We start from the raw sequence: 15,028 nt of genomic DNA, 5'->3' as shown, positions 1-15,028 counted from the left end.
TCTTTTAGATCTTCGTGTTGTGTAATACTACGGGTTTTGTCCACTTTCATCTTTACTCGTTTGCTTTTGTCTTTGCTTCAGGAACCCTGGTGCTGCCTCCATGTTGCTTTTAGTCGCACCAAATGCAGTCCAAAGTGCTCAGAAAGAAAAGAAAGCAACCTGACCTGCTCTGCGTTCTCTGTGAGTTTGATTAAACACAACTTTATCTACTAAAAGGAGGAGGTTTGTATGACATAAAGCCAGGCATGTTGGATTAAAATTTAAAAAGGTGCAACAGAGTATGTAATTTAGTGAAAATCATCTATTAGGACATCATTCTGTTTAAATGTGATGTTTTTCCTCCTCATATTTGTTGTGTTGAATTTATAGTTCATCATCATGAATTTAAAAATCATCATTGTATCGAACATAGAGTCTGACCTTGTTTTTGCATCAGCGCTGTGTGACCTGCTGCGGCAGAAACCACACGACTCCGTTACCAGCAAAGCATCATCGTTTGTTTGTTTGTTTGTTTGTTGTTTTCTGCAGCTTCACCACTGACAGGAAGACAGCAGCAGAACGTGCACAAGTTCGAGGAGGAAGAGAGAGCAAAGCGAGGCTTTGAGGTCAGGTCGGATTGTGACAAACATCCGTCAGCAGGCGCAGAAGAAGAAAAAAAAACTCGACCTCAGAATGTTTCCATCAACATGGATGGAAAAAAACCTGCAGCTGAAGGTGTCTGAAAACTTTCAGGAACTTTGTACTTCTGAGAAAAAAGATATAACATGTGAACATATAAAATAAGAATAACTCACATACGGTAAAACTACTATAGTCTGTTGTCTGTTGTATGTAATGAACTAAATATAAATGATGAATGAAGGGACTTAAAGCAGAATGTTGCCAAATATACAGGCATTGAGAGTGATTTCAGACTTTAGATTTTATTTTCAGGTCACATCTGAACTAGCAATCTGACTTCAAACACCTCAAGTAAAGAAACAAAGCATGTTTGTCATTATTTTTAAGCTATTAAGACTCATATCTTGTTAAATAATGGCACTATGGCAAAAAGAAAGGAAACGGTGAGAGCTAAAAAGACGTACACATATATTCAATCTTATTTATGCAGCTACTTTGTGTATTAAAATGGTGATTGTCAAGGCACAAGCCAAGAATGACTGATAATCAGCTCCTTGATAGTTTTAGGTCTATGGCAACACTAAACATATATACATTTCTTATTATGGCATGAAAAAGCTACAATGATGCAACAACACAGAGCAGAACAGTGAGTCTAGCCTGTTTGTGTGTCCATTCAGCTTAAGATTAAATATTTGGAAGCAGTACAGAATGCCTGAGACCCTGACTGCATTATTTTCCATTGCATTTTGAATTGTTTGTCTTCCTTTACAAATACACTTTTTTTTTGTAGAAATGGATGCAGAAAAAGAATAAATTCGTGCATGATAAAATCACCAGAATGCAGGAAATGAAGAGTTTCAGACTCAGAAGTTGCACAGATTGCTGAACTCCCATGATTGAAGTGGACAATTCAAGGACTAGCATGAGTTCAACCTGCCACCACAGGCCAAGTATTAAACAAACTGGAGAACAATGAAGGAAGGTGTGTAAATGTATTTATTGTCCACAGTGCATATCATAAAATCACAATCCTATTCATCCGATTGGGGTCTAATCATTAATATCATTAATACTGATTGCACATGAGCACAATGAACCAAGGGTGAAAATCACTGCACTCTTAAAACATCACTGCATATCAGATAGCACTGCAATCAGTGCACTCCTGCCTGTAACCATCACATGTAAGTCGGATCTCAGTGCTACTGGAAATTAAGACTGATAATTACTTACCTCAGATCACAACAGGGAACTGAATAAAATAAACACAATAATTAACAAAAATAGTAAAAGTGAGTTTGCCACCACATGATGTGCTCCCAGGTCTTTACATCCAAGGACTCTGCAAGGCCAAGCGGACGAACAAAAGCGAACAAAACCCACAAGCAAAAACCAAAAAGGACAGCAGGAGAGAGTGATGAACAGTAGCTGCTACGCCAGCCTCTCACACAGCAGGAAATCTCTCGCCTCATGAAACTCTGTGGCCGCACACAAATCACAGCTGAAGCCTCGTGTCTCTCTGGACTCATGCAGAAAATCGTCAGCGCCTCCCTACTCACCAAACTCATTTTATTGTTGCTTCCCTCAATCAGAGGCAGACAGTGGAGGACCACCAGCTGTAATGGTTACACTCGGGTTAAACATTTGACAGAACCAGTGACAGGTGGATCTGACTGATAACTTGAGGACACTGAACACAGTGATTCAGCAGTGACCTGTCAATCACAAGGTAGCCCCGCCCTAAAACATATCCCACTTTGTCCTCTATTTTACTCTAAATAGAACCATAATTTACTAAATGAACATCATTCTGTACTGAAGAAGGCTTTAAACTAGTGATTAGGACCATGAACTCTTTAGGAAAATGCTTATAGAGGTAATAAATCAAGTGAGAAGGAGGCTCATTTTCTCATTGGGTTCTATACAACCAGACATCTTTTAGAAATCAGGGAAGTCGTCATCTGCTGGCTGTTAGAAACAATGTAGCTTTAAGTCCTCTCTGCACTTCTGTCACTTTTCAGATTGAAAGCTATGTCCATTTTTATCTGTGTTTCATTATATTTTAAATTGTTTCTGTTTCATTTGCAGAAATAAAGACAACTACCCTATGAACAGATGATACTAATTGGTACACCAGAATTCTTGGTAGAGGATCTTCTCACTTTCTGCTTAACGCTTAAGACTGAAGTCGAGAAATAGATGCAGAATTAGTCCAAGAGCTGACCTTTGAGTGTCGCTACATGTGTGCCCAGTAAATCAAATAATAGGATCATTGTTATTAAAGTTCTCCCTTCACAAACCCCAAAAACAGAACCAAAGGAACAAATAACAAATGACATACAAAGCAATTTCTTCTTATTAGTAGTTTTTAATCATATAATTTTATTTATTAGAAGACATTTTGCCCTTTAGTGTTTAGATTGGATTGTATTATCATTATTTTCATATTCATGTTCAGTTTTATGTTGTTAATCATCATATTGCAAAAAATAATGATCTTCCATTTTCACAACATGTTTTGTCATTAAGACCTGCTGGTACATGCAGTGGTTTTATACAGGATTATTACATCGTTTGCTTCGTGAAGATGGTCTGTTGTGGTGGTGCATAAAGGCACCATGGAGGCTTGAAGTCTGCTCTTCAGTGTATGAAGGAAGAAATGGACAGAAATGTGTTAACATCAAGTCACAACTCAGTTTGAAAATGAGTCATGGATGAATCTTGCAGGCGCAGACGTGCAAACTGAGGTTTCACTTTGACAACAACGTTTATTTCCCGGTATGAAAAAAGGCAGAAATGAATACAAGTATCTGGAACAGGATTGTTAAACCCAAAAGGAGGATATTTGCAACACAAATCTAGTTTTAGATGGTATTCAACATTATGTCTAATAAAAGATCATTATGCTTCATAACAGACATGAATTTATTTTGCACAGAGCTGCGGGATTCTTCTTGCTGATAAAGAAACAAAGGCATTAAACTGTGTTTTAATGGTTGTTTTAGTTCATTTTTAAGTTGAATCTGTTCCTCACGACCAAGTTTATTGGGTTAAGTGTTTCTTTGTTCAGTTATTTTGTAATGATCAAGTCTTTTAGCCTTTATTATAGTTGAAAGTGGAGAGAGAGACAGGAAACATGGGGAAAAGAGTGGAGGAAGGACATGCAGTAAATGGCCGTGGGTTGAACTCAAACCCACGGCTGCTACATCAGGGACTATAGTCTCTATTCATGGGTCGCCCACTCAGCCAGTTGAACTATTGAGATGCTCAATCGGGTCACTTTAATCACATGATACAGACTTTATTCTGCTACAAAATGCACATGTACCGATAGTTCAACAGAGTCTGCACTGCAAGAATTACCAGGCAGATTTAAGGCCAAACTCTCTACACATGAGCCTGGTTGTGCTTAAAATTGAATGTTGTTTACAAAAAAATGTCTTAAGATCTCTTTCTGGCTGCCATTGTAACATATAAAATGTAGAAATTAAATTTTAAAAAATATGTATTTTAAGCAGCAAGGTTAATGTAGAAAAAGCCTATAAATAAACATGTCCCTTGGTTCCATAAAAAATAAGCCAAAGACAAAATTGCTTTTAAAGACAAGTGACATTTATTTGAATCAAGCACTCCACAAACCTGTTTTTACTCAAAGCAACTTTGTTTTGAATGTAAATGTAAGATTGTCACACTTTGATAGAAGTACAGTTTATGTTCTGCAGCAGCAAACACCAGTTCAGAAGCTTGTGTTCTGCAGGGGGAGTTCTGCAGGGTCTCTGTAGACTTTTCAATGTGGGACCAGCACCATCATGTGACTTTTTCATGAACTGCCATACACCAATCAACAAGAGCTGAATAAAGAAGGTAATTTCTGCAACACAATTTAGGATGGTACTTCATCTTTAATTAGATGTAGGTTATGAAAAACGAAGAGTTAGATTTACCTGCTTTGTCTGGCTTTAAACATTAAATTAAACAGTAAGGATTGGCACTGTGCTGCAATTTTTAGTACTGATACCTCATAGCATGAAGGCTGTGGATGTGAACCTGCTGATTGACTGAGGCCTTTTTGGTGCAGAGTTCTTCCTTTACCTCCCTGAGTTTCCTCGGGAAGGTAAAGGTAAAACTGAACAAACTCAGAGACAGACTTCTACAAACAGCTGGAAGCAACACACTAAACCTCAGCTCCCGTTAATGCTTTGAGATCTGTTTGTGTCGCCTCCATCACAAACATAAAAGGTACAAACGGAGTCTTCTGCATTCTCTGGGATGTTTATGGATGCACTACTGATTAGCTTCTGCTACTTATAGTTGGTTCCAGGCATCAATGCTGCTTCCATTGCCTTCAGACACTGCAGTTAATTCATTCATTGAAACTCGGAAGTCCAAGTTTCAATGAAGGAACTTGGCCTATTGGAACTGGGGTGGGCAACTAGATTTCAGGGGTGGCCCTGAACCTGGTTCCTGGAGTAGGTACTTTTTTCTACCCTGAAAACTACCTTTAAAGAGGTTCTACAGGAGCGGTTCCAGCAGTCGGAACTTGCAAAAAGGTTCAGGCAAACCTAAAAAGGCCCTCAAGTTCTGCAGTGGGAAATGGCCTTAAGTCAGCTGGAACAGGTTCCAACCAACTGCTTTCATCCCAAACAGCCTGTTAACTCCAAGGCTGTTTCTTTTAACGGTGTTCACAGTATTACTCCCATGTTGAATCTGCTTTAATATTATATACACCAATCAGCCATAACATTATGATCCTCTGCCTAATATTGTGTTGGTCCTCCTTATGTGGTCAAAAATGCGTTTGAGCCATTGGACCTGAACCAGAGGACCTCTCATGGTGTCCTATGGGGTCTCGACTAGAGGACCTCTCAGGGTGTCCTATGAGGTCTGGTACCAGGATGTTGGCAGTGGATCCTTTGGGTGCTCTGGGTTGTGCAGTGGGGCCTCTGGGAATCAAAATTGTTCCATTGCATCCTGCTGATGCTTGATCAAAATGGGGTCTAGGAAGTTTGGAGGTCAAATAAACATCTTTGACGATTGTCAGGTTCCTCAAGATGTTCCTGATTGTTTGATGTGTTTGCGACATGGTGGGGTGTATTTTCCTGTGGTGGTAGTCCAGTGACATTTAGGGTTGTTATTTGCATGAAGGAGTGTGCTTGTTCTGTAACAATGTTGATTTGGGTGTCTAAGTCTTACCAACACAGATGCGAGGATCCAAGGTTTTCTAGCAGAACACCACACAGTACCAAGATGATCAATGTTATTCACTTCACATGTCAGTGGTTTTAATGTTGTGGCTGATCAGTGTATGTCGCTCTGTTAACTTTGAAAATTAGATCCTTGGTTTGTGTTGAATGTCTTTGATTTAATCTTGATAGGGCTTAAGTGTCTGCAGTGCTGATCACAGGTGTTTGTGATGCCACTTAATTCAACAGATGTAAGACACACCCAAGAATACAGAACCAAACATGAGGTAAAACTGTGCTGTCACAACCAGCCTTTACAGCTTTGCAAAAACACAGAAATGAGTTTAGAAATGTATTAAAATGAAGCTTGTACTTGTTTTTAACAATAACCTATAGTGTCACAACATTGCTTGTCCTGAACATCTTCCACACACTGAGTGGCCTCCCACTGTAGACCTCAGCAGGCTAAAGAGTAGCTGGGAGGCCTGAGCTGACCTCACTTTGCCCTCAGAGTTCACCTGTTGGAACACAGTGATAGGAATTTTACTTGAGTGCTAATATTTCTCCTCAACTACATTCCACTAGAATATTAAATATAAAACAATTCTTCATTATTCAACAATAATGTTTAAAATAGAAATAGTGCTATATATTAGTCACAGCTGCTATTTTTACTTTTGATAATTTAGGAAGATTTTCTGATGATACTTCTGCCCTTTCACTCCGGTTGCAGTGGTTCTTCCACTTGAGTAAAATAGAACATTCCATTGTTCCACTGCTGAGCTCAGTGTGAGTTTCAAATGCGGTGGATTGTTTGTGTCCAACTGATGTGTTACCAGTAATCCTGCAGCTTTCCCAGCCTCAGTTGTTCTCCTAAACCAGTAGAGTGTCTGCAGCACTTCTAGGACCGGTGGTTTTCATGCCATCTACTGAGTTAGATGAGTCACTAAGACCTCATTTCTGGTCAAGATGAACGAGAGTCATAATGTGAATATTGAATGCAAAATGTGAAAAACAAAGTAAAATTTAACTTCTCATTAGGCACTGCACACTGTTGTGTTTGAGCGAATGACAATCTGCTGCAAAATATAGACTGTTTAAAAAAGCTATCAATATCTGCCTGCAGCGTTGTCCTTGTGTTTTGCCTCTGTCTAACCTTCTAAACTTTCTTTTTTGAGCTCTAGAGCCTATAAAGGCCACAGCATATGATGCCATTGTTACTTTACCTGATAATCACATGCTGAGAAACATTTGGTAATCAAGTTAGATAACAGGAAGAAATCAGTATTTTGGAATAAAAGTTTAAAACCATAACTTCTTAGAAAGCACTATTAGACTGGAATAAATCTTTAAAATTGTAAACATTTGGACATATAGTAATAATTTGCCTTGAATTAACCTTTAAACCCACGATTTGTTAGAAAACAATTTTTTCGTGGAAGAAACCTTTTTATTAATCATCCATGCGGGAGGTGGCGCTGTCTCAAAATGAAGGATTCCAGACATGAGGTCCTCGAAGTGCGGCCCTGAAAGCACAGCCTTCGGTGCTGCAGATACATACTACTGCTCCCAACATGTGAGTCCAGCAGGGGATGGAGCTCTTTGATGTGGCACCAGCGCCACCTTCTGACGTTTCTCAGGAACTGTTGCGCATAAACCATCAGTTCCTGCAGGAAGCAGATCCTCATGTGACGCTTCATTTCTTTACTTATTTGGATTCAGAGACATCAAAAGTAACCACAAGTCATGAATGGCCTTGAGAATTCCTCACCAAAGCCAGTCTGAAGCTGACTTAAGATGTGATATTTTAGCTTGATATTTGGAAACAGGACATCATGTTGGTGTTGATTATTGATTACATGAAATAGAAAATGACTGCAGGCAAAGGCTGATCAGCAAAACTAAAAAGTATATATTTTGTAATGGAAGGTGTTAAAATGATGAACACACTGGGCCATTCATTCATTCATCCATTCATTCATTCATTCATTCATTCATTCATTCATTCATTCATTCATCCATCCATCCATTCATAGGTTGATTAACTTTATTTCCACTGAAGCTGGGCAATTTTCATATGAAGAAAAGCATTTAAAAGATAAGAAAAAATAATGACAGCTGCAACAAAACAACAATAAAGATAATTATAAAACCTGTTACCAATATAATTCACGATCCTAACTGGTAGAAAAAGGAATAATAAAACAATGCAAAATGAACACACACACAAAAAAATGAATATATACAGTCTTATGATTAAATAATAAAAAATAGTATCAACAAATAATAAATATAAAAAATAGAACTGTTAACAAAACATTACAAAATAGGCAACATAAATAAAAGAATAAAGAAATAAATGCATACATACATGTAGTTTTATTGATTGAAAAGCATTGTGGAAGTCCAGACAAGACAGGATGAGGGTATAATTCTTGAGAAAAGCGATCCATGAAAAGGTGTGAATTTAAGAATTTGATATATTTGTCTGTGTGTCTATTTATTTGGCTGTTGCTAATGAACAGGGCTTTTTTGTTGCAGCAAAGATTTGTTAGATTATAATCACATGTTTCAGTTACTGACATGCAGTATGTATATATATATATATATATATATATATATATATATATATATATATATATATATATATATATCTTAACCAGTTCTGTTAACTGGAGTTTCGTTTCCTCGAGGATAACAGATAGTTTTAATAATCAAATGGTTAAAAAATAATACATTAAAAAAGCAGAGATTTCTATCAAATAAAGAAACACAGACTCGTCTGCTGACCATACTTACTGTCTGTTGAGGTCACCAACCAAAGACCAGTCTGAGCAACAACACTGAGTTGATGGTTCAGAAAATGGACATAAATTACATGAGGAAGGGTGATGTCCATCAGAAAGACACTGAGGTGTGATGTTGAGAAAACCAGTGGAAATTTGGATTTCTGGTTGAGTTACCAGCACTGACAGCAATCCAACACTGAACTTCATTCTCAAGCAGATCATAAAGACACATATCAAGGCAGTACCAGTAAAGTAATGTTCAGGACCCAGTGTCTGAGGTTGGAGATTCAGAAGCAGAATTTTCAGCAGTTTCATCTGAAGCCAATAGGATGCACTTGATGGCGCTGATGTTCAGCGAATGTTTTGTACCTCCTCAGTGAGGAGCTGTCAGGTTTTTGTACAGAGTTTTGCTGTTTCCTGTCACTGTGGGCTTCACAGCACAGTAGTACACAGCAGAGTCTGTCACTGCAGAAGAGGAGATCTCCATAGTGATTTGGTTTCCCTCCACTTGAATCTTCAGTCTGGGATCTTCATTAATTACGATTGTTCCTGAGTTGGAGTGTGAGATGAGAAGCTGTGGAGGTTTTCCTGGATGTTGTCCATACCAGAAGAAATAATCTCCTGTTGAAACTTTTGAGGGCTTGTAAGACAAAGAAACAGTGTTTTCTACCAAACTGTACTCTTCAGTGTTGACTGGAGTGAGTTCTTCACTGCTGACACCTGCTGGAAAATTTCAGTTTGTGAGTAAAACTGTGTTTTGTTGGGCATTTTGTTCTGTTGTAATTAAATGAGCAGATATGAATGTTTCTGCCTCTGAATTTAAAGAGATGCATTAAAATGTGACTTACCAGTGAATATATGAAGGAGCAGCACTGGAATGAAGAGCATCATGTTCTAACAAAAAACACTCAGTAATCATCAGACTAAACGTTTGTGATGGAGACAGCTGGGCTCCAACATCTGTACAGGAAGAACCTCCTCCTCAGGAAGTCACTGTATGATGGAGTGTGTTGATGTCCAACCCCTTATTTTATGAGACTCTTGATTTCTCTGTTACACTCATTGGTTTATGGGTTATTACAGAATTGGAGGATGTTTGGGCTTCAAAATTTCTGAAAAATATACCTTCTCTTTTACAACGTTCTGCTACATATTCATCAATAATAGGTAATAAACTATCAAAGGCTTGATTGGCTCAGTTAACACATCAATGGCAACATTTTTGTTACATGTTTTATTTATTGTTTGCTAACCCTACTGTAATCACAGCAACAGGGTTGCTAATCCATGCTAATGTTAGCTTTTTCTCAGGAGTAGAAGGTAGATATACTATATTGCCAAAAGTATTCGCTCACCCATCCAAATAATCAGAATCAGGTGTTCCAATCACTTCCATGTCCACAGGTGTATAAAATCCAGCACCTAGGCTGCAGACTGCTTTTACAAACATTTGTGAAAGAATGAGTCGCTCTCAGGAGCTCAGTGAATTCCAGCGTGGAACTGTGATAGGATGCCACCTGTGCAACAAATCCAGTCCTGACATTTCCTCACTCCTAAATATTCCACAGTCAACTGTCAGCTGTATTATAAGAAAGTGGAAGTGTGTGGGAATGACAGCAACTCTGCCACCAAGTGGTAGGACACGTAAACTGACAGAGTGGGGTCAGTGGATGCTGAGGAGCATAGTGCCAAGAGGTGGCCAACTTTCTGCAGTCAGTCACTACAGACCTTCAAACTTCATATGGCCTTCAGATTAGCTCCAGAACAGTGCTTCAGCAGAGAGCTTCATGGAATGGGTTTCCATGGCCCAGCAGCTGCATCCAAGCCATACATCACCAAGTGCAATGCAAAGCGTGGGATGCAGTGGTGTAAAGCAGCCACCACTGGACTCTAGAGCAGTGGAGACACCTTCTCTGGAGTGACCAATCACGCTTCTCCATCTGGCAATCTGATGGACCAGTCTGGGTTTGGTGGTTACCAGGAGAACCATACTTGTCAGACTGCATTGTGCCAAGTGTAAAGTTTGGTGGAGGGGGGATTATGGTGTGGGCTTGTTTTTCAGGAGCTGGGCTTGGACCCTTAGTTCCAGTGAAAGGAACTCTGAATGCTTCAGCACACCAAGACATTTTGGACAATTCCATGCCCCCAACTTTGTGGGAACAGTTTGGAGCTGGCCCCTTCCTCTTCCAACATGACTGTGCACCAGTGCACAAAGCAAGGTCCATAAAGACATGGATGACAGAGTCTGGTGTGGATGAACTTGACTGGCCTGCACAGAGTCCTGACCTCAACCCCATAGAACACCTTTGGGATGAATTAGAGCAGAGACTGAGAGCCAGACCTTCTGGTCCAACATCAGTGTGTGACCTCACAAATGTGCTTCTGGAAGAAAGGTCAAAAATTCCCATAAACACACTCCTAAACCTTGTGGACAGCCTTCCCAGAAGAGTTGAAGCTGTTCTAGCTGCAAAGGGTGGACCGAGGTCATATTGAACCCTATGGATTAGGACTGGGATGTCACTTACGTTCATATGCGAGTCAAGGCAGGTGAACGAATACTTTTGGCAATATAGTGTATTTATCTAGCTGTTATTGCTGACCAAGAGGACAAACTGACTGATAAAAAACTGAAAATTTAAAGAAAAAGATCAAAAGAATTTGTCTTATCCTGATAATATGCATAACAGAGTTGCATGAGGTAGAGTGAGACATTCAGTCAAAGCTGACAATGTTATGAAAATATGAAAAATAGAAGAGAGGATGTAGCTTTGCTCGACCCATTCTTTAGGAAAACTGTTTAATGTTAATTCCAGTGATTTACTGTTTTCTTCTTCTTCTACCAGCTAAAAAGGTTATGCTAACGATGTTGTGGGACACACGTTCCATCCATAATAATAAAAATTTGAAATATTATGTTGATTAAAAAATGCTCCCACAATTACCTTTAAATTTCATTTTGATGGTTTTGTTTGAGATTCAATTTGGTCATCAGAGGGGTGGGACAAGAGAAAAATGACATTTTAGGGGGAACTCCAGACTTATTTGATATTTTTAAAAATACTTCCAAACATTCTTTTTCTCCTAGTGTTTTAGATTTGGTTTCAGGACAAATAAATTTACAGAACAACTACATGTTTTAGCATGTTGCATATGGATTATTTGAAATTTGATGTGTGGGACGTAAAATGTCCTCCAATTCTGGAATGACCCTTATGGTTAGTCTCAAGGCAGGTAAATGTTTAGATCAAACATTTGCAGAGAGCTGAACTTGTATGTCAGGTTGAGTTTGGTGTTTCATGTTTCTGTGAGCTGTGGTCCTCAGCAGTCAGTCAGATGTATCTTCTGGCTGTTTCTGTTTTCAGCACCAAGTCTTAATCTGGACCATTATTCTGTGTCCTGTCAGAAAAGACCTGAACAAGTCAGCAAGTCAGACCTGAGTAACCAGCTTGCTGATTTCCCTGTGCTTTACTGTTTTCCGATTACCCTCCTTATCTTCATAAGGCATTGAGGACCTGCTGCTAAGAAGCATTCTTACAACATGATGCTGCCACCACCATGCATCACAGAGGAGATGGTGTGTTTGTGATGTTGTGCAGTGTTTGCTATCACCTGAACACAATGTCTAGTTTGGCCAAAAAGCTCAGCATTGGACCCACAATCCTTCTGGTGAATCTTGTCCAGATTTAATATGAATTTTTTCTCTTCATCGGTTTTGTCAATCTTTGTATTTTCTTTTATTTTCTATGTTGTGTTTGAACTTTCTTGTGGTGTGTTTGTGGTTAATGTTGGATCTGCTGCTCCTGTCAATCCTCCCACAGTGTTTCATTAGCAGCTGTAACCACAGTGACTGTGAGAAAACAGGAATTAGAACAATCCATCTGATATGAAGCTGTGCTCTCAATACCACTTCCCTCCTCTTTGAAGAGGAGTCTCATATCTGTGTTCAGGTTTTTGTACAGCCTCTGCTACACTTTGTATCACTGTGTCTGTAGAGCACAGTAGTAGAGAGCTGTGTCTGCCAGGGTTAGCTTACTGATGGTCAATGTAGTTGATGTATCTGTTGTTTGGGATCCATATCGATGATCAGGAATATATTCATCTGAGCTCCCCTTTGCTTCTTTCCAGAGTATAAACTGAGGAGCCTGAAGGTCAGAATGATGTTTGTACCAGTCAAGGCTAATGTCATCATCCTCTGTCTGATAGTTACACCTGAGTGTGACAGATTCTCCTTCTGTTCCACTAACTTCATCTTGTTCAGGAGAGATTGTGTCTTCAGCTATTAGTCCTGGAAAAAGTAGAGAAAATGAAGCCATCAGACTCACATTGTCCATGAGGCTGAGAGGAGAAGACAGTGGAAAATGTCTCCTGTACAGTGTTACTCTGTGGACACAAACAGCTCAACTGTAGCTCAGATCACAACTAGATTGTACAGAACTTGATGACAAAGACAGAATATTGAGGGATTTCAACTGTGAACATGAACACAGCAGGTTGAAGAGAAATTCATCTGTTCATAAACTCACCTATGAAGTGAGATGAAAACAAAAAGAGGTAAAGCAACATGTCTTTGGAGTTATTAAAGTCAGACACACATCAGATGAACAATGTTCTTCCGCTGCAGTACAATGAGGAAGAAATAATGTAAGTGGATGAGCTGAAGTTCAGTGGGCGGGGCCATTACCTCTTGACATCATATACTTCAGTTCAGTTCAGCCAATCAAAGTATTTTGTGTTTCCACAGCAGCTCTGTCTCTGATCTTTACTGCTTCATTTCTCTGTTGTCTTTTTTGTCAGTCCAAGTCACAGATAAGAGTTTTAACAGAGTGTGTCTCCCTCTAGTGGATGTTGTAGAGTTTTCTGTTGTCTTTGCTCCAAAGGTTTTTGTACAGAGTTTTGCTGTTTCCTGTCACTGTGGGCCTCACAGCACAGTAGTACACAGCAGAGTCTGACACTGCAGCAGAGGAGATCTTCATACTGATTTGCTTTTTATCATCACTCACAGCAGCAGACAGTCCAGCTGTTGTTTCATTTTGTGTTCCATAGTGATACAAGAGGAGCTCTGGAGGTTTTCCTGGATGCTGTCGATACCAGAAGAAATAGTCATCAATAGCAGCAGCTTTGGAGTATTTGTAGGTCAGAGTCACGGTGCTGCCTTCTAAACTGGACTCTTCATCCTTCACTGCAGTCAGTTGTTGACATTTGACCCCTAAATAAAGACATAAATGTTGTTAAAGACCATATTGAAATGTTTGCTAGAAATCTGTTCCATTGATTTCTAACAGTCAGATCCATTAAAGACATTTCTTCATCCTCCATTAACCTACCTTTTAATGTGATCACAAACAAAGGAAACATGACCCAGTAATGCAGTGACAGCATCTTCCACACACTATCTGTTATGTTTGGTTTCCATACTGAATGTATGTGACAGTGGGAGTCCTTTTCTGTTCTGCTCTTTGACAGTGTTGCTCCTCCCTCAACATGTTCCTCCTCTCATATCACTGGATGTTCTCAAGACCAAATCCACACCTGGATGTATTTTACAGCTACACAAACATATGAAACTCTGTTATTCTGTCAGATTTCCTCTTCCATTGTTTTTAAATCACTTTCCTGAATCATTGTTTTATTTCTTCCAGTCATTGATTTGAAAACAAAATTCTACCGACAACTGTCTCAGAAAAAGATGGGAGAAGCTTCAACAGTAAAATCCCTCTTGGATGAAGATTTTCTTCTGGAGTGATGGGAAAATTGGATGTGAGATGGACAGGCAGCCTGGTGCAGCATCTGCTGTATTGTGGGTATTGGACTTTTGGACCGGGCCAACCGAGGACGTCTCCATAGCAACCTGCTGTGTTATCGTGCTCCCACCCTCGCGAACTAAGACACCGGAGGTCTGAGACGGAAATAGATGGGCTACACGCATACACACACATCGGACTCATTGAACTGAGGACTGAGCTAAACATTCACACAGACATGTCCATACCCCCCTCCCCCTCTGCCTCCACAAGCTTCCCTCACTATACACAGGGGTCAGGAATCCGTATGCAGAAATTGCTGCACAGCAACTGGCTAACTGTGCAGTGCTCCCCCTCCACCACCCCACATCCTCATCCCAACTATCCTTGTCTTATGTCATGCTTTGCCTGTTGCGGGTTTATTTTTTTTAGGTTCCTTCTCAAATTGAATTTCCCAACATTGGAGGTTTCATTTGGTACAACGAACCTTTTTTTTCATTTACCCTCTGCTATCCCGACCCACATCCCAGCATGTCTTTTTCTTTTTTCCTCAAGAAAGGTGCGCGCAGCACTGCGCTGGTTATTGGCAGGGCAGCTCAAATGAAATTTCATTGTATATGAAAGTGTGCAATGACAAATAAAGGTTTGATTGTACTGGGCCATTGTGATGAAGAGGGAGCTGAGTTGGGAG

The 15,028-nt window shown here is 39.6% G+C and overlaps 1 protein-coding gene and 1 long non-coding RNA gene across 2 annotated transcripts; one reads left to right on the top strand and one right to left on the bottom strand.

Moving 5' to 3' along the window:
* Positions 1-81: 81 nt before the first annotated feature.
* Positions 82-3,134, top strand: LOC118469270 (uncharacterized). The gene is made up of 3 exons (XR_004846131.2): positions 82-180; positions 529-714; positions 1,415-3,134. It is a non-coding gene; the product is annotated as an uncharacterized LOC118469270 (long non-coding RNA).
* Positions 3,135-8,505: 5,371 nt separating this feature from the next.
* LOC118469271 (uncharacterized) lies at positions 8,506-14,862 on the bottom strand. The gene is made up of 3 exons (XM_055014657.1): positions 14,841-14,862; positions 13,494-13,802; positions 8,506-9,319 (listed from the first exon to the last, which is right to left on the bottom strand). Exons 1-3 carry the CDS (start codon positions 14,860-14,862, stop codon positions 8,970-8,972), a joined length of 681 nt encoding a protein of 226 aa, XP_054870632.1. The 3' UTR covers positions 8,506-8,969.
* Between the last annotated feature and the right edge of the window lie 166 nt (positions 14,863-15,028).

The sequence above is a fragment of the Amphiprion ocellaris genome, chromosome 10, assembly GCF_022539595.1.
Source record: "Amphiprion ocellaris isolate individual 3 ecotype Okinawa chromosome 10, ASM2253959v1, whole genome shotgun sequence".
NCBI classification, from domain to species: Eukaryota; Metazoa; Chordata; class Actinopteri; family Pomacentridae; genus Amphiprion; species Amphiprion ocellaris.
Note: the sequence above shows the minus strand (reverse complement) of the source record. Positions and strands in the feature narration are given on the sequence as shown.

Bases quoted from the DNA above. Each gene is read 5' to 3' on its own strand.
- LOC118469271 (XM_055014657.1), bottom strand. From the start codon at position 14,862: ATGTGGGTCGGGATAGCAGAGG. The intron at 13,803-14,840 runs GTAAATGAAAAA...GTCTTTATTTAG, and splicing joins GTGGGTCGGGATAGCAGAGG to GGGTCAAATGTCAACAACTG. The intron at 9,320-13,493 runs GCAAAACTCTGT...GAAATTTTCCAG, and splicing joins GCCCACAGTGACAGGAAACA to CAGGTGTCAGCAGTGAAGAA.